This window comes from Citrus sinensis, chromosome 5 (assembly GCF_022201045.2).
Source record: "Citrus sinensis cultivar Valencia sweet orange chromosome 5, DVS_A1.0, whole genome shotgun sequence".
NCBI lineage: Eukaryota > Viridiplantae > Streptophyta > Magnoliopsida > Sapindales > Rutaceae > Citrus > Citrus sinensis.
This window is the reverse complement of record NC_068560.1, coordinates 20,295,260-20,315,020: the sequence shown is the minus strand read 5'-3', so window position 1 is coordinate 20,315,020 and position 19,761 is coordinate 20,295,260. Positions and strand designations below refer to the sequence as shown.

The 19,761-nt window shown below is 37.6% G+C and overlaps 4 protein-coding genes across 5 annotated transcripts; 2 read left to right on the top strand and 2 right to left on the bottom strand.

The window, feature by feature from the left end:
• The first annotated feature begins 2,325 nt into the window (after nt 1-2,325).
• Nucleotides 2,326-9,178, top strand: LOC102621350 (phosphomevalonate kinase, peroxisomal). Of its 2 annotated transcripts, XM_052441765.1 has the most exons (11): nt 2,326-2,453; nt 2,582-2,603; nt 2,725-2,875; nt 2,968-3,065; nt 3,151-3,260; nt 3,364-3,416; nt 3,610-3,981; nt 4,930-5,034; nt 6,192-6,419; nt 7,916-8,038; nt 8,656-9,178. In XM_052441765.1, the coding sequence occupies exons 2-11, from the start codon at nt 2,596-2,598 to the stop codon at nt 8,920-8,922; spliced, it is 1,515 nt and encodes a 504-aa protein (XP_052297725.1). In that variant the 5' UTR covers nt 2,326-2,453; nt 2,582-2,595; the 3' UTR covers nt 8,923-9,178. The 2 variants fall into 2 exon arrangements, with proteins under 2 accessions (XP_052297725.1, XP_024952191.2); XM_025096423.2 differs by having other exon boundaries at nt 2,383-2,603.
• A 275-nt stretch (nt 9,179-9,453) lies between these two features.
• On the bottom strand, nt 9,454-11,536 carry LOC102621081 (pentatricopeptide repeat-containing protein At1g31920). The gene has a single exon (XM_006471411.4). The coding sequence runs from the start codon at nt 11,300-11,302 to the stop codon at nt 9,485-9,487; it is 1,818 nt and encodes a 605-aa protein (XP_006471474.2). The 5' UTR covers nt 11,303-11,536; the 3' UTR covers nt 9,454-9,484.
• A 227-nt stretch (nt 11,537-11,763) lies between these two features.
• Nucleotides 11,764-15,278, top strand: LOC127902648 (uncharacterized). The gene is made up of 2 exons (XM_052442358.1): nt 11,764-11,882; nt 12,587-15,278. Exon 2 carries the CDS (start codon nt 12,592-12,594, stop codon nt 15,211-15,213), a length of 2,622 nt encoding a protein of 873 aa, XP_052298318.1. The 5' UTR covers nt 11,764-11,882; nt 12,587-12,591; the 3' UTR covers nt 15,214-15,278.
• A 151-nt stretch (nt 15,279-15,429) lies between these two features.
• On the bottom strand, nt 15,430-19,468 carry LOC127902322 (uncharacterized). The gene is made up of 10 exons (XM_052441185.1): nt 19,390-19,468; nt 17,862-18,645; nt 17,625-17,771; nt 17,432-17,539; nt 17,174-17,335; nt 16,843-17,088; nt 16,301-16,756; nt 16,109-16,204; nt 15,890-16,018; nt 15,430-15,819 (listed from the first exon to the last, which is right to left on the bottom strand). Exons 2-10 carry the CDS (start codon nt 18,639-18,641, stop codon nt 15,430-15,432), a joined length of 2,514 nt encoding a protein of 837 aa, XP_052297145.1. The 5' UTR covers nt 18,642-18,645; nt 19,390-19,468.
• Nucleotides 19,469-19,761: the final 293 nt, after the last annotated feature.

Here is a 19,761-nt window from a genome sequence, read left to right as displayed (position 1 = left end):
TTAGTCGCACCATTGAATAAAATTTATTTCATAAATTAGGATGTTTAAACTAGGGATGGCAATGGGGAGGGGAGGGGAGGGGACCGATCTCCCCGTACCCATCCCCGATATTTTGCGTATGTCCCCATCCCCTCCCCGTCCCCGTCAGAATTACTTGAGAGAATCCCCATCCCCTCCCCGAATAATAACAGGGGATCCCCGAGGGTCCCCGATCCCCGAATAACTAATACATTTTTTTTTATTTTGAGTTAATCATATTAAAATAAAAAATTCAAATAAAAATAAAGTTCGAAATATATCTTACATTAATATTTATTACAAAAGTCACATACATTAAATTAGTAAGTAACGCAACATGCAAGGGATACAAACTTATTTTACAAACTATCATGAACAAATTAATAGTCTAATACAAAATTGTTACAAATAAAATCGAATTTAGATTCAAAATTAACTTTTTCAATGGTGGCGTGGGCACTTTATAAATGTGAATTATTCCCTTTACAACACAATAGTTAAATCGGAGCAAATTAAAAGTAAATATTAGATTAGATTAGATTAGATATTAAAATTGTGATTCGTTGTGGACAATTATAACATCTAAAATTAAATAAAAAATAGATTTAAGTTTAAAATATTTAAAGAATATCAAAATTAAAAAAAAATGTTTGGCTAATAGAATCTACTCGGTCTTTTTAATGTCCTAAATAAAAATTTAGAACTTTAATTAGTTAATTAGGCCTAAAAGTTTAATAATATAAATATTTTGATATTTTTTATTTTTACCAATATTTATAATTTTATAATTTATTTACTAATAATTTTAAAAAATTAAAATTAAATTAAAAATTAAAATGGGGAAATGGGTAGGGGATGGGGATTCCACCTCATCCCCGTCCCCTCCCCGAATAAGAAATTGGGTAAAAAAATTTCCCCGTCCCCTCCTCGAATAAGAAATTGGGTATGAAATTATCCCCATACCCTCCCCGAATGGGGAAAATCCCCGAGGGTACCCGTCCCCGTGGGGATTTTTGTCATCCCTAGTTTAAACCGGCACCTTTGTTGATTGTACTTTTCAAACTGGTACTGAGATCTATAGGAAAAGAAAAAATTAAATTTATATTTTTTATGGGAGGAACTTACACAACAATTTTCATTTAGATATTAATTTGAACAGTACTATACACCTTAAATTTTTTATCATAAATATTTAATTTAAATGATGTGACATTTATCAATTAGTTGGTGAGATAATACAATTAATTTACTTAAATCTTGTAAAAAATTACCGACCACTCAATTAATGATACATCATTTAGAATAAAAAAAATTTAGAATATCCATCAGTACCCTATTAAATTTAGACTACATTATTTTAAAATTGATTTAAGTGATTTTAATAAATTTCTTATTGGAAATATCGACAAATTTTATCATCTCGAACCTTTTACATATTACATATTTATTTATTTAGTTTATAAACTATTGTTTTTGAAGTTTAGCTCGTACTTGACAAAGAAGAGTAGCTAGGGAATTTACAGTCAAAATACGACAGCATTATAAATTACATTGCATGATTTGTGGAAATACTTTATAGTTGGCTTTGGCTGAATGCAGCAACTTCAACAGCAAAGCTTGCATCTTTGGATACGATATAAAGCGTGGCATCTTTCCCATATGGACCCATCAATGTCATAGAGATGGAAAGAACAATGCAACTAATTAAAAATAAATAAATGAAGGACATCTAATTGGTAATTCGACAATAATTTTTTATAACAAAAAAATGAAAGCATATTCTTAAAATATAAAAATTTGGTAAAAATATATCTTTCTCGTACGTGAAATGATATAAATTAGGTTGACAATTCTGGTTCACGTGATGTGTTAAATTTTGATTAATGCATATGTGTAATACATATATATATTTTTTAGTTGAGTTGATTCACTTGATTGATATTATTTTTATTAATAATTTTATTTTTTGATATTTATCTTAAATTTAATTTTATACTTTGAAAGTTATGCCGACTTCTTTTTAAGCTGTTTTATTTAATATTAATTTGTTCTAAACAAGTTTAATAGCAATAATTCAATCACCATTGTGATCGGCCGGTCAATTATTTTTCTAACACATATATTACAACTAGATTAATATTGATATTATATCTAACGACTACTAGTATTTATATTGAGATAATTATTAAAATTAATTTATATTAATTTTATAAAATATTATTTAAATTTTTATTTTTACTAATATTAAAGAAATGTTTACGGTAAAAAAAATTGTCCCTACTTAATTATTTTATAATTAAGGGGAAATTGAGTCCACAGTCAATATGGGGACTCGAAGTGGTGCTCACCGCTGTAAGTTGAACAAGAATGGAAGAGTTAGTGTCCTGTCTTCGGTATAAGTTAAGCTAGCGAATCTGCTGCATATCCTCTACAAAGTAATAACACTGACACTTTATATTTACTAATTAATTAATTCTCATTTTTACAAAAGCAAATGAAATTGAATTGATCAATCTTTAATTGATTCCACTTTTGATTTAATTTCTTCGCACTGCAACAACAGCAACAGCAACAGCAATGGCCGTGTAAGTTTGATCATCCATTATTTCGTTTCGAATTCTGCTCTGATTGTTTTTCTTTATTATGATTTTTTTTCTAATTATGAGTAAGTTAATATTATTATTATTATTTTGGGTTTTGCTGCAGAGTTGCTTCAGCTCCTGGGAAAGTGTTGATAACAGGGGGTTATCTTATATTAGAGAGACCCAATGCTGGGATTGTGTTGAGCACTAATGCTCGATTTTACGCCATTGTGAAGCCTCTTTATGGACAAGTCAAGCCAGACAGCTGGGCATGGGTTCGTTAGTTTATTTATTTATTGATTCGTTCACTTAAAACGATTATTTGTATATATGATTTGTGATTTTACTAAGTACTCTGTTTTATTAGGGATGGACTGATGTTAAGTTAACATCACCTCAATTGTTGAGGGAAAGCATGTACAAATTGTCGTTGAAGAATTTAACTCTTCAGGCTGTATCTTTGAGGCAAGATTTCGTTTAGTTTCTGAAAGATTTGATGGGGATGCATGCGCTTATGATGATTAATGTCAATAGACTTCTATTTTTCCAGCGAATCGCAGAACCCTTTTGTTGAATATGCAGTCCAATATGCTGTGGCAGCTGCGTATGCGATATTTGATAAGAATAAAAAGGATGCGTTGCACAAACTACTCTTGCAGGGTAATGTTTTATGCTTTGGGTGCTGCTGTTTCTGTCATGTGTACAGATCAACCAAACACTCAAATTCTTAGAATCTAATCTTTTGACTATATTACTTTTGCAGGTCTTGATATCACAATCTTGGGTTGCAATGACTTCTACTCATATCGGAATCAGGTATTTACCCTAGTGCTCGACTACTGCTATTACTTTTCGAAAACAATAATGCAGGTGCAATATTCTTTTTTATTATTTTTTCTCTATATATAATGAATCTTTAGAATGTCTTAAGTATAAGTTGCTTCTATCACTTTGAGTGACCTGGTATACGAACTTTATTCAATCTTTGAATTTAAACCATTTTTCGTAGATTGAAGCACGTGGGCTTCCTTTGACACCAGAAGCATTGGCTGCCCTTCCACCCTTTGCATCAATAACATTCAATGCAGACGAATCAAATGGAGGAAATTGCAAGCCTGAAGTTGCAAAAACTGGATTGGGTTCATCTGCAGCAATGACAACTGCTGTGGTTGCTGCATTACTTCATTACCTTGGGATTGTCAATCTTTCCTCTTCCATTGATCAACAGCACGATGGAGATCTTGACATGGTACATATGATCGCCCAAAGTGCTCATTGTATTGCACAAGGGAAAATTGGCAGTGGGTTTGATGTCAGTTCTGCAGTTTATGGAAGTCAGCGATATGTTCGGTTTTCACCGGAAGTGCTTTCCTCTGCTCAGGTCTCTGTCTACCTCTATCTTGTGTATTTTCAAGTAGATTATCTGTGCTAACAAGTTTCTTTTGAACAGAAGGACGAAAGCAATATGAAAGTTTAGTGGTAGTTGGTTTATATGTTACTCAATGACCTTGTAGATAGCCTGCCTGTCGATTACCTTCCTTGCTTTGTGTAATCTAATTTTGGATTCCGTCTTGAGTTGGTGAGTAACAATATTTTGATGACCTCTTGAGATGAGGAGGAATACTGAATGAGTGGATTAATTTAAGATTCTCACTCTCATCCTTGAGCTGTTACAAATTGAAGTAACACTTTGGATTACTGAGCGATGAAGAAAATTTTAAGTTTTACAAATGGAAAAATCAAATGTTGTCTGGCATTACTAGGGTGAAAGTCAATGGTATATAGCTGTGGTTGCAACACTCTTGCAACACTCCATGCAACAAAGATTTTCTTGCTTTAACATGGTTTTTTCTTTGTAACTTTTAAATGAGGAAGAGTTATTGATAGTTCAGAAGTCTTAAAAACTACCACTTGGAGTGCAACAAACAAGTCACTTAGCCTACATCTTGTCCTTAACTTTAAGAAAGTAGTTAACTGTTGAAGATACTATCACAAGAAGGAAAAGGGGTCTTTGATCTTTGTAAAAGTTGTGTAGAGGGTGTTACCCAGGTTATTTAGTTTTTATAAATTAGTTTTCTCATTACTCTCTTGGCCAAGAATAATTTGGTGGATATTAGGTTTTCATGAGTGAGTTTTGCTGCAGGTTTCTCAGCATTAAATTTTGTTATTTTTAAACAAGTTTTAGATGAAGATTGATGTATAATATTAGTTTTAGCATCTTTGACCTTTGAGTGAATGTAGAAATAGATTTATATTTAGACACAGCAAAGATTTGATAATAGTTCTTCCAGAAATTTTCTTCTGATAATTTTTCCTTGATAATTTTCAGGTTGCTGTGAAAGAAACACCATTACAAGAAGTCATTACTGGCATCCTAAAAGGGAAATGGGATCATGAGAGGGCTATGTTTTCCTTGCCACCTTTGATGACTCTTGTAAGCAAGTTGAAACCATTTAATGTGCTTGTTACTGTATATTTGTCTGGATGCATGTCAGTAATACAGTGCAATATAGATCTAAAAGTACATACTGAATTTGATTTGTGTGAGTTTAGAATTATCATGGTTTCTAGAAAAGTCATTTCTAGTTGTACTGTGGCCTGTGGGGATAATAGTTTTGGAGTAAAGCAAACTGATCATCCATGGAACGTAGCTTTTAGATGTGTTTGGGTTTTAAAATCAGTTCAAATGCATTCTGCAATTATACAGTTGGTATACACCTCCACGCGCATTCTCACACAGAGACCTACTTAAATTATGTATAAAGTCTGTTTCTCAATACAATTTTCACTGAACATTGGCGTAAGCCTAGGATAACACAGTTGACAATTGCTTATAAATCACATTTTTAAAATGCATCCCAAACAGTGTCTTTTTCTGATTATCTTTTTGCAATGAAGAATTTTGTGTACAGATCCTTTTGTTAATAAGTTGCTTTCTATGTGTAAAAAGTGACTTGGCCTCTCAAATTTCTTGTATCAATATTTTAACTTCACATAATTACATGTTCTATGTTTTTGTTCTCTCTTTCCATACCACTAGTCATTAGACCCTTCCAAACACTCCCAGATTGCTAGTATGAAATCTTTTCAGACAACCATATTTGGCTTGTATTTGAGTTGTATTTCTAAAGCTTAATGCAATGTGAATATTTCCAACTACTTGATGTTCAAGGATTTCTAGGATAGGGTGGATTTTGCTACTGCTTAATCAGCTATTGTTTTTCGAAACTGCACTAATCTGTTTAGAGAACAAAACTCTGAATAATTTGGAACTTCTTTTTCCTGCATGTTATGCTTTACTTATTATAATGTGTAGGATGGCAATAGTGTAGTGTGATTTCTTCATGTATCCTGGGCATGTGAAGTGCCTTTAAGGCAGTTAAGAATCCAGTATATTTAGTTGGAAGTGTAAACTGGAAAACCATTTGACTAATGTTTAGAAATGCTAGAGACTGAGTTTTAACCCATGCTATTGAATTGAAGATGCCTTCCTCTTTTCTTATGAAGGATGGTCCACTTTTGCACAGTTTCTTGATTTTCAGAACAACAGGAAGCACTACATGCTCACAGTGAATATCTTATTTCTTACAGTTATTAGGGGAACCAGGAACTGGTGGATCATCCACGCCTTCAATGGTAGGTTCAGTGAAAAAATGGCAAAAATCTGACCCTCAGAAATCCCAGGAAACATGGAAAAAGTTGTCGGAGTCCAATTCAGCACTTGAAACCCAACTAAATATGTTAAGCAAATTAGCAGAAGAACATTGGAATGCATATAAACATGTGATAGAGAGCTGCAGCAAGCTTAAGTCAGAGAAGGTACTTAACTTGTTTTCCTATACTTCTCAAGAAATTCATATTTACGAATACAACTGCATAGTGATTTTCGGACAATGTGCTCTTTGTCTCTTTTATTTTTTATTTTGCTCCATTGCATCCTTTCAACATTTAATATTCCCAGCCAGTTAAGATGTCTAATTTGAAGCATGAATTTGTTTTTAACTTCTCAAATAAAGGGAAAAAATTACGATACGCATAAAGCTAAGGGACAAATACTCTTAGGGTGAATGGTATGGTCCCGTTTTTTTCATTACTGTGAAAGGGAAAGGGTTTAGAAGAGCTCTTGAGGGAGGGAAGCACATAGATGAATCAAATTTAATTGGGTTTGTCACATTTTCCTATTTCAAGCTTTGTGGTTATTTTCAGTTTTATAAAAAATTAGATTTTAGTTTGCTTTTCTTCTCTTCTTGGTATCCTTTTCTATTTGTGTTCCTTCTCAATCTTCCTTTTTTTAATCATTTACTACTTATCAGAAAGAAAAGCTAATATTTCTGATGGCTATGCTTTCAGAAATTTATAAGTTTTATGCAACCAACTCAGTGACCTGAATCACAGAATAACAGGATTTTGTAGGAACGTTGAAGTTAAAATGTGCTGAATTTTTTTTTTAACATTTTTGGTTCCCTCTCTCTTTGAAGAAATTTTTATTCTGGTTCTTTTAAGGGTATTGACAGATGCATCTTAAAAATAAGGCAACCTAAACGGCTGATATGATGATTACTATGAATTTATAACATTTTTACTCTAATAAGTGAAAAATGATTGAGCATTCAGATTTTACTATGGCCCCCTGCTGGGTTCTCTTTTGAAGGCCTGAATTGTATTGGCTGGATGGTATCTTTAATTAGTTTTTTAGAGTATCTTCTTGGGCTTTGCTCACGATGTAGTTGAAGCTAAATTTTTCTGACAAGAAAATTGTAACCCATTAAGCAAGATTTGTACTCTTGTGGCAACACTATACTCTGTCTTAAAGTAATACCTATTAGTTTAATTTTCTGGGACAATAGATGTTTCAACATTGTATTTGAGCCCATTTGACTGAGAACTCTTGTGATTGAATCATTACAAACTCATCATTCTATTCATTTTATTGGAAAAGCTTCTTGAATAACTCCTGCCTTGTATGTGACTTAAGTGTTAAGAGTTAAAATATCATTGTTGGGATTTTATTTATAATTTTATGCTGGGTTAATGGTTAAATTTCAAGTTCTTACAAATGGATGATTGTTATGCACAATGTAAAAATTCCATGTTTGTTTCATTAGCAATTGCAGCTTGAGCTTCAATTTCAGCTGTGAACTTCTGAAGTAGGTGCAGCATGTTTACTTGTGGTGAACGGTGAGGAAATGTTTTTGAGAGAGACTTGATTTATTTATGCAATTAATACCTTCCTAAGTTGTGACATATGCATTTATCTTATCTCAATATATTTTGTCATATTGATGTTTGGATCATTTCACACATTGCATTAACAGTGGATGGAGCAAGCCACTGAACCAACCCAGGAAGCTGTTGTTAAATCATTATTAGGAGCAAGAGATGCTATGCTTGGGATCAGATATCATATGCGTCTTATGGGGGAAGCTGCTGGAGTTCCGGTAGGTTATTTTACTTGATATTCTTTTCAGTGTAAATAGTCTTGGTTGATGAACTCATCTTTTAGCGGCATACTCGTCAATTTTTGGGTACCAAATAGGATGCATCTACATCCTGCTATATAACATGGGTAACAGTGTAAGAACTGAAATTGCTTCTGCAAGAGTTGAGGCTAAATGCTTTGATTTCAGAAATTCTGGACCTAATTTCTTATGTCAGTCAAAGAAGAAGGAAAATAAATATCAAGAATTCAAGACACGTGAAATTTGTATTCATGTCTGTATTAAATCTTACAGGCATTACATCTTTTCTCCACCTATATCCATGGAGTCTGAGATAATGCTTTTAAATTACTTTTCTGATTTGGAATGCATTGATGGAATTAGTTTTAAAAAAATTATGAAAATTGTTTTTTTTTTTTAAAATAACAATGAGCCAAAATGCGGAAGAAATTACTACTATGAGTAGTAATTTTCATCTTTGAAGACGACCTTTTCAGGTAATTGACACTTGTATTATGAAATGTCAAAGAGATGAAGAAAAGCTTCATCTTCCAGTTAGAAAAAGTTAATAAGAATTCGCTGTACCATAATAATCTCTTTGACCTTCTGATTTGCAGATTGAACCTGAATCACAAACTCAACTTCTGAACGCTACAATGGACATGGAAGGAGTTTTGTTGGCCGGAGTTCCTGGAGCAGGTGGATTTGATGCAGTTTTTGCTGTTACATTAGGAGATTCTGGCAGCAATGTGACCAAAGCATGGAGTTCAGTCAATGTTCTTGCCTTGTTAGTCAGAGAAGATCCCCATGGTGTTTCTTTAGAAAGTTGTGATCCACGGACCACTGAAATTACATCAGCTGTTTCTGCAGTTCACATAGAGTAAAATATACATTATTCAATTGTATTTTAATAAATTGTAAGTTGCCTAATAAGATTTTATGGAAAATTTGATCTACTGAAGGAATTACATACCAATTTTACAATTTTAGGGATTAATTCATCGGGTAAAAGTTTAAGAGAAAGAACCTTTGTTCACCAGTTAAATTAGGTTTTATAGCTGTTGTACCTTGAATACTGTACGTTGTGTACAATACACAATTACTCTTTTCACAATCAATTTGAGTTATATTTCGCTTAAACTTTATGGACATTTAACACAAACTGAAACTGGGATGTGCACTGGGGGATCCTATTGTTTCTGGTTATCATTTATTTAAGGATATGCTCTAGGCAATTTCCAGGAAGAATTTCTGTTAGCTATTTAATGCACTTCTCTCGTTATATTTGTGTACATGGACATGGAAATGCCTTCTTCTTGGTAACAAAAAGAATGGCTTGTACCACTAGAACTTCACCAATAGTTAGATATTGGACTGTTCGTGCATCATATAGGAACTGTTTTGAGGAAGCATCATCTGAATAATGTTGGGAGGAAAGATTTCAATTTACCAGTAGTCTCTACAAGAGCAAGTTCCATCTTTAAAACGGTGGAACCGTTTCCTATCTCTTACAATAATTTCTCTTTCATAGATTACTGATATCAGTTTAGTGTATGTATGACAGTCATTGCACATCCTGAGGTTCCTTGCTATTCGAATTGGAGAACCCTGAGACAAATGTATGAGCGCAAAAGCAATTGCTAACTTCTGACTGTGACCTTTCAATCTCTCTCTCTTCTCATCTTCATCTACATCTCGCAACACCTGTGATATATCAGGAGAATACCCTTCGAATTTTAACTGCCATTCCATCTGATGAATCATCTCGTAAATGTTATCCCATGCGGGGTGTGATCTGTCCTGTGAAACAAACTTGTATACCTTTCTTGCCACCTCGACCAAGCTAAATCCAGGCGACTGGTTCAAGCCCTTACTAGCCATCTCTGTTCGAATTTTAGCCACATCATACCACCTTTGAGCCCGCGCATACATATTTGATAACAGCACATAATCACTAGGGTGGTGGGAGTTTATCTGGAATAGGTTTTTAGCAGCTATCTCTCCTATTTCTAGGTTATGATGAACCTTACTGGCACTAAGAAGGCTTCGCCAGACAACATCATTCTGCTGAATAGGCATGCTCTGGATAAGCTCTAAGGCTTCACCAAGCATCCCAGCTCGACCCATGAGGTCGACCACACAACCGTAATGCTGAACTGTTGGTACTATCCGATACTCTAGTTTCATCCTGTCAAAGCACAGCAGACCCTCATTGACAAGACCGGCATGACTACAAGCGCTCAAAACACCAACATAGACAACATCATCTGGTTCCAATCCTTCCCGGAGCATTTCTGAGAAAATACTAAGAGCTTCCTTGCCTTGTCCATGCATAGCCAGCCCTGAAATCATCACACTGTAAGTCAGCTGACACTTGTCAGCCATCATTCGAAACAAGCACAGTCCCTTCTCTAAACAGCCACATTTTACATACATATCTATCAAGGAAGTTTCTACTATGACATTGAGAGCACTTATGTTTCTAATCAAGGAGCCATGGGTGCACTTTCCCAAATCAAGAGCACCCAAATGAGTACAAGCAGAGAGCACACTAACTAATATGCTTTCTTCGGGCCTCCAACATTTCTCATTATTCATTTCCCCAAAAAGCTTCAAACACTCAGACCACAACCCATTGCTTGCATGGGCTGCAATGATAGCACTCCAAGAAGCAACACTCTTTTGATCCATTTGCTTAAAAATAGCAGAAGCAAACTCTACCTTCTCACACTTGCCATACATGTTGATTAAAGAATTCTGTACAAACAAATCACATTCAAATCCCACCTTAAATACATGCCCATGAATTTGCATTCCCTCTTTCAATGCTTGTAACTTAGCACATGCCTTGAAAAGGGCTGGAAATGTGAAATTATCAGGTTCCACTCCTCTCTCAAACATCTCATTATAAAGAAACAAAGCTTCCTCAAACTCTACTTCCTTGACAAATCCTCTAATCAACGTATTGAAATCAAAAGCACCTGGTTCATCGATTTGTCGAAAAATTGAGCAGGCGTAGTCCATGCTGCCCCAGTGTGAGAGAGCACAAGTTGCCACAAGATTGCTTGCACAAAAAGGGTTCCAAAAGAAACCCCATTTCAGGACATGGGCATGAACTTTCTTGAATTCTTCCAGGTTCTTGCATGTCTTCAATATTGTTAAACATTCTTGTTCCTTCAACCTCAGATTGAGTTCAGGGCCTTTTGGTGGTTCTTCAGGTTGTGTCAAGAGAAGGGACTGGTGAAGGACAGACGTCCTAGTCATGCTGCTGCTATCCACGCCATTATTTATCAATCAAGATTGTTGTTCTCGGCAAAGCATCAATCAACTGCAAGTTTTAGTGAAATGGGAAGAACTGAAGGAGCATGAAAAGTACATGACTTTGAGAAAGAATTGAATGTCATCCATGAGAATTGAGAAAGAATTTCAGCCAGAAAAAGTACGTCAGATCATGTTATGGGACAAGCAAGATTGTGGATAGGATAATGTTTGAGCTTCATCAAGATTCTTCATTTGAGTTATAAAGGACCGGTTATATATTGGGGAAATTTACAAAAATAGCCAAAAAAATTAGGCATTTTTCAACTTTAACCCTTTAAACTTTTTTCTATCATAATTAGCCAAACACCCTATTTTTGGACTACATTACCCTCATCATTTTCATCAAATTTACAAAGGCATGCCACTTTCTCTTATTAATTCCAGCACTTCCACCATTTTTCCCTTTTCAACTTAACAAATTTCATCACTCAACAAACTCCATTACTCTCAATAAATTAGCAAATTTCATCAAACAAGTATTACATAATTGAAGATATAATTATCAATTGGAAAGCTTCTTAAGGTTAGTTTATACTCTTACCATAACCTAAACTTTTAATCTATTGATTTTATCATTTGAGTTCGAAATTGATGTGAGTTTTTATTGCAAATGTTGTTATTTTTCATTAACAAAACAATGTGACTTGTTAAAGTAGTTAGTTTGAGTTGAGAAATGAAAATCAATCATTGAAACCCCTGAAAAATCGAGTGAAACAGAAGCCCAGAACAAGTGAGACAGGCACCTGTCTCACATAAATCTACTGGTTTTATGTGAGACAGGCACCTGTCTCACTTGCCTGTCTCACCAAAATATGTGCGACAGGCAAGTGGGATAGGCGTGTGAGACAGGCGCCTGTCTCACTTGTTACCACTGGTTTTATGTGAGACAGGCAAGTGAGACAGGCGCCTGTCTCACTTGTTACCACTGGTTTTATGTGAGACAGGCAAGTGGGACAGGCGCCTGTCTCACATAAATTTGCTGGTTTTATGTGAGACAGGCACCTGTCCCACTGCCTGTCTCACTAAATTTAAGTTATTTTCCGAAAGTAATAACTTGGGCTACATGTGTCCGTTTTAGGCGTATAATATATCATTTCGAAGCTTACGATGAGACGAAGTAAATCAAAAATTGTATACTTCATATCATCCACATAAATGTACTGCATATTCATTTTTACTAGGTTTTGTAGCGTGAAATCTTATCTCTTTTGTTTTTTTTTTTTTTAGGTTTAATGGATTCCGTTGTACTTCAATTATGTTATGACGGTTGGTGGGAGACATTAGCAGATGGCCGTACGGAGTACGTGAATGCGAAGAATACAGCATTTTTAGTTCGGAAAGATTGTATGTTTGAGCAATTTATGGCAAGGGTGTATGAAGTTTTACAGATAAATCCTATTGAATATAGTTTGTCGATGAAGACAACTTTGAGATCTAGTAACACAATGTATCGTGCATGTTCACTACCTATGGATATATTTAATGATGAAATGGTTAATGTTGTGCTGCACATGGCCTCTGATGTGGTCAATTATGGATGCATCCCTATATTTGTCACCACACATCCTCGAGTTCCGGCCGAAAATCCTGAGCCACTTGTGGAAAGTGAAAGTTCGTTTAGAGCAAACGAGTCTGTCCCTGATATTGAGGAAGAGGTGTTACCACAACAAATGTCGTTCCAACAACATTACTCACCAGTCAACGAAAACAATGACACTATTGATGATAATGGCATTACGATAGCGGATGTTGAAGATAATGTGTTACCATTAGGGACATTGTTAGGGCAACATTACTCTCCATTTCAAAATAATGAGTTCCGCAGTTATGATGATCCTGGTTATAACACCAACAACACAGAAGCTGATAATGTGCAAGGCATGAACTCCAATACTGAAGTTGATGATAGGGACACTGGTCATTCCGATATTCCTATCAATAATGAGGATGAGCATCAGTATGATATTCCTGTTAACAATAGAGAGAATCGACCTATTCCTCCGATGGCCCGTTCGAGGAGGAGGACAACAGTTGATCCTCTGGTGAGTCTTGCTCCAGTTTTGCCTTCAAACTTGGTTGCTCCAGACTTAGTTAGAAGCTGTAATTCTGCCGACATTGGTGTGGGAAAGTTGTTCGTTGAGAAGAATGAGTTAATACTGGAATTGCGCAAAGTGGCCTTGCGGGAAAAATTTGATTTCAAGATTGCACGGTCCACAACGACACGCTTTGAGGCTCATTGTTCTTCGGAATCATGTAATTGGCGTCTTCGCGCAACAAGAGGTTCGGATGAACATAATGTTCCTTGGGTAGTGAGAAGAGTTGACAATGTTCATACGTGCTCTAATGAGGTTTTGCCTAGTGGCCTCCGCCAAGTTAGGAGTCGGGTTGTTGGCCATCTTATTGCGGATAAATTTATTCAGGATAAACGGATATACACGCCGAATGACATTAGAACAGACATGCAGCAAGAATACGGGGTCCAGTTAACATATCAACAAGCATATCGGGCTAAAGAAGTCGGTCTTGAAATAGTACGAGGGAACCCTGCAGAGTCATACAACTTACTTCCCAAATACTCTCACGTTTTGACCAAAGCGAATGAGGGCACAGTGACACACCTCCAGCGGGATGGAGATGATAATTTCTTATACTACTTTGTTGCGCTTGGATCTTCCATTAAGGGCTTCACACAGTACATAAGGCCTGTGATTGCTGTAGATGGCACTCATTTGAAGGGGCTATATCGTGGAAGCATGTTTGTAGCAACATGTTTGGATGGTAATAATCAACTGTATCCGTTAGCTATTGGGGTCATGGATTCAGAAAACAATGATGCTTGGGAATGGTTTATGACGAAGTTACACGGAGTGATTGGCGATAGGCCAGAGTTAGTATTTATCTCTGATCGATGCACTGCCATCAAGCGAGCCGTTTTAAAAGCATTTCACACTGCTAGTCATGGAGTTTGTTTTTACCATGTCAAAGGCAACATTAAGTCTAAATTCAGGATGTCCAAAGCTATTTGGGATCAATTCGAGCCAGCTTTTATTAATGCAGCAAAGGCATATGGACACGAAGAATTTAAAAGACAACTTGAAGGGTTGTGGATGCTCCACTCGACCGCGGCTGATTACTTAGAGAATAATGTGGGCACGTGTAATTGGGCAAGGTCCGAATTTGAAGGTAGGAGATACAGCATACTTACCACCAACATTGCAGAAAGCGTGAATTCTTTAATGAGGGAACCGCGAAAATTTCCTATTACTCATCTTGTTGATCACTTTAGAAAAACATTACAGCAATGGTTTTATGATAGGAAAATTGTCGCTGAATCGATGAGCACTCGTCTAACGACGTGGGCAGATGAGATAGTCGGCGAAAGGAGAATTTTGGCCGAAAGAATGACCGTTCGGCCAGTGTCTCAGCATCGATTTCATGTTTTGGGTGGTGGTATGAAGGAAGGGATAGTTGACATTCATGAAAGAACTTGCTCCTGTAGAGTATTCCAACTCGATCAGCTTGTTTGTGCGCATGCAATTGCTGCTTGTCTGATCGTCCGTGTGGATTACATAAGTCTTTGCTCTGATTATTACTCTAAAGATTCATTGGTCATGGCATATGCAGAACCAGTAGAACCGGTTGGGGACATGACAGATTGGGACATTCCAGAAGAAATCCAGGAAATCAGAGTTAACCCACCGATCGAAGCACCACCACCTGGTCGTCGTCCAGAGTTAAGAATTCCTTCTATCGGTGAGGATGTTAACCGAAGAACTGTGAGATGTGGTCGATGCAACCAACCAGGTCATAACCGCAAGAGATGTAAAAATCCCATTGTGTCAAATCCAAACTGACTGTGTCGTTGTAACTAATTATGGATTATGAACTCTTATTATAATTTATATTACAATTATATGTAATGAGGTATATTATGTTATGTTCATTTGCATAATGAGTACTAAAGTTGATCAATAATTACTTATAGCTAAATATATGAATATATCAAAAGTTTATATCTATTAGAAAAACAATCTACATCCATACATCAAGTCTTAATACAATACAACGACTTACAAGGCAATATCGCCCGTGAATATATCTACAGCAATTTTCTTCCTGAAGTAATGCCCGTGGCTACTATCAAAATCAAGTTTTAGCCCGAACATCAAATACATTGTAAACATCAACATAAATACACCACTTCCAGGTGATTGTTGGGGCACATCCTTAACGATTCTTACTTTCCAAGGGTCGGCACTCTGCAGCTCAGATCGAAGGTTGTAGAATCCAACATCTTGAAGCCATTGAGGGAAGACGACCTGAAGAGGTTTGAATTTACGCAAATATGTTTTGTCCTCGTGAAAGGTAACCAACGAGTCGTAAATCCGCATCCTCCTCGCGCGAAGGTCCGCTCGAGCTAGTACCCAATGATCGCCGCCCAAATTCACAGGGATGAATATCTACATAAATAAATTGGTAAATTAGTATATTTTATACACAATTACCATAAGATTGAGTGACAATTCTTACCATATCGACATCCGTAAACGGTTTGGACATGAGATCTTCCCGCCCATCCATATAGCTGCTCAAGTTGTTGTCATATTGTAATGAATTGACATCACAACTACCATTGTTCCATAATTGCTTTAGGAACACCTATTACACGATGAGTAGAAAATTAATAACATTTCGAGATATTTAAAACATCGAAATTATAATTAATGATTATAAAATTTAAAAACATGCCCAAAAGTATGTATCTATATGCGTGACGCGTTGTGGTAGTGCATTTGGAAACCGCCGTTGCTTCTCGCTGATCAAGCGGTAATACGTGTGAATATGCTGTAAAGGGATTATACCAAGTTAATTTATATCAATATCCATGCCAACAGAAATATTATTGTGTATTGTAATGTACTGACCATTAAACACGCTTACCTCGTCACCAAGCCACCCCATCGAAGCATTGCCCATGAGTATTTCAAAGAAATTTCGAGACTGTTGGACAGGCCGATCCACGGAAATGTTGCCGGCAAACCACTGATCAAACTCCTCACATAGTCTTGAGTCTTCTAGTCCCCTAAGCGGATTCATATCCACACTCGATCTTTCATCAATTTCATAGTCCGTAATGTTGAGTGCGGGTAGAGCCCTGACATTCCTAACTCTCTTGAAAGGAGGAATGAAGTAAGGACTGCCAAATATATACGACGGTCGGTACGGACGCCCAAACTTACTAACGCCGGGAGGTGCCTCTGTGAATATCTGTACACTGTCATCACATATGTCCCCATGTAGACTGTACAAGGACATAGGGGTGTGCTCGTCGTCATTACCAGCATCAGTATGCGTACCATAGCCAGCATCAACGTTCGGACCATAGCAATCTGGGGCCTGTTGTTTCGAGGAGATGAACATATTAACATAAGTTCGGGTTTGAAATCATAATAACATAACGAAAACATACGAAACTTGCTCACCGAGGGTGCGGGGCCAAACGGAGAATCACTGTACGCGCCCTTTGAAGCACCCGCGCCAAACGAAGCCATAAACTCCATGACCGCTGCTCTATATTGTTGTGCTTCTCTGCGTTCCGCCATAAGTTCTGACCTCAGATCGTTAATGGAACTGTGTCCAGTCTGAAGTTCCGACCTCAACTCGTGAATGGAAGACTCTATTTTATCCAGTCGTCCAACGAAATAATCATTGCGGAACTTAGTCCTTGCCTACAATTTACGCAAATAAGAAAGTAATGACAAAATGTCGGATAGGTATATGTGCATTGTAAATGTTCAGGACGACAGAAGTTACCTCTGGCTCATTTCTGTCATCTGAATCATGTGCGGATTCATAATGGTCGTCGGCAGCACCGGCATCCTCAACAGGACTCTGCTCCAGTCCTATTGGGCTCGTGGGGTCAGGATCCACCTCGTTTGGCCTTGTACTGGATGGCGCATTGATTGAAGGCTGGTGCTGCACCAAGTAAAACAGAAAACAATAAATACCTAAAAAACAAACATATAAATGACTTTGCACCCGGTTTTCAATGATACTATAGATGATACCCACATTACGGACCCAACTTGGCAAATATGGCACGTAATCCTCGACACTCTTCCAATAATTTGTGGCTCTCTCCTTTGCATCCGGTTTCAGGGTTTGGAAAATGGTGTCATCCTGTCGTAAAGATTACCAAATTTCCAATTAGTATAACCATATATTATGTAATACTTATATACAGACATACATATAAATGACTTACAAGACGCTCGTTCAGGTATGAATACACTTCGCCGAAGTTAATATTTGAAGAAGCCACAGGCTTCCATCGCACGATCCGAGCACCCTTCCTCTTAATTTTCTCTACCCACTCTAATGGTAGTCCTTCGATCGCTTCAAAAATCCATGCCTTCAACAAGGAAAGATATGAAGTAAAAAAACGTGTCATTAAATATTTATTATAACAAAACTAAGTTATAAAAAAAACTTCTTCACTCACATGCACTGCCGACGTAAAGCCGTAAAAGTTGTATTTCTCAATTCTATGCAATGGATTTTCTGCGCTTGCCTTCTTAAATTTTTTGGCTTTGCCGTTCAATACATTATCAATGCTTTTATATATTGTTTCCCATGACAAACGACCCCACGGAATACTTCGAAAATGATTTATGTCATCTACCTCATTAAGTAAATTGAAATTGATTTGACAATGATCCTTTCTTCCGTGTAGCACTCTATCAGCAAAGTAAAACATGGCAATTTTTAGCGCATCGGTGTCATTCATAGTCTTGAAGCGTAAGTTCATAAATATTTCCTCGAACTGGCCAAGATTTATATCGCGAATCCTGCCTCCAAAGTACTTATTAAGTAACCTATGATTTGTTTTATGCTTCGTCAGGAATACTTTTTCGCCATAGCAAAGTCCCGTTACTAGGCACCACTCTCCAATCGATAGCCGTATCAAATGGTCGCCAACTTGAAACCATAACTCATCTTTGTCATTTCCATCGCCATGTGACACTTGCCGAAGCAATATATTGTGCACAATCACGCCACTGAACGGATAGCTCCGGCACTGTAGGAAATGCCCAAATATATCGTCTTTGAATAGCTTCAACTGTTGCCTTGTTAATTTTTCCCGGATGGCATTAACAACGACATCTAATTTGCACATACTCGTGATACGCCCAGGGAAGTGATCAACATAAGGTATCTTCATCATTCCCGGTTCTTTAATCGGTCCGGGTGGGTTATGCAATGCTAATTTTGATTTGCCCATTTATCTGGTACAAGTTAAAAGTATCACACATTAAAAAATTATGAACAAAAGAAAAAAAAATTAAGGCAGCACTGTGCACTGCCTCTTGGTGCGACGAGCACCAACTGTCGCACCAAGAGGTGCTGCCTCTTGGTGCGACAGGCTCGCGCGAGGGAAGCCAAGCGCGCGAGCTGCTTGCCTGCACGCAACTCGCGCGCGCTTGGCTTCCCTCGTGCGAGCCTAGCGCAACTCGCTCGCGCGAGGCTGCGCCCTCGCGCGCGAGATGGGCGCAACGTGCGCATCTCGCGTGCGACGCAGCGCCTGTCGCACATGAGATGCGCGCGGCGTGCGCACCTCGCGCATCTCGCGCGCGCGAGGTGCGCGTGTCGCGCCCATCTTGCGTGCGACAGGCGCATGTCGCGCGCGCGAGGTGCGAACGCCGCGCGCGAGATGCGCATGTCGCATGCGAGATGCGCGCGGCATGCGCACCTCGCGCGCGCGAGATGGGCGTGCCGCGCGCATCTCGCGTGCGACATGCGCATCTCGCGCGAGGTACGCACGCCGCGCGCATCTCGCGTGCGACGCAGCGCGAGTTGGCTTCCCCCCTTTCTCTTCTCTTCCCTTTCCCACATGCATCTCACCCACCACCGCCATTAAAACACCACCAACAACAACAACATCCCAAACAACAACAACAACCCAAACAACAACAACATCCCAAACAACAACAGCAACAACAACAGCAAGAAAAATGGCAATAACAACTCACCTAGGGTTTTCAATTTTTTTCTTTGATTTTGGAGATCTCCGAAGATTTTCAACGTGATTTAGCTTCTTTCAAGTGCCAAACAACTTTCTCCGCTGCCGATGTACGCTGCCGCCGGCAATCTATAGAACTTCCGGTGATGAGATTTTGGTGAGAGGGGAAGGAATTTGCTTGAGGGAAACGTGAGAATGAGGAGGGTAATTTCGTCCAAAATGTGGTGATTTGGCTAATGTTGAAAGAAAAAAATTTGAGGGGTTAAAGTTGAAAAATGCCTTCTTTTTTTGGCTTGTTTTGTAAATTTCCCTATATCTTGCCATGTCAGCTGCCAGATCCATGCTTAAAGCAAGAGCTTTAGGGTGAGGTGGCAATTTGTGA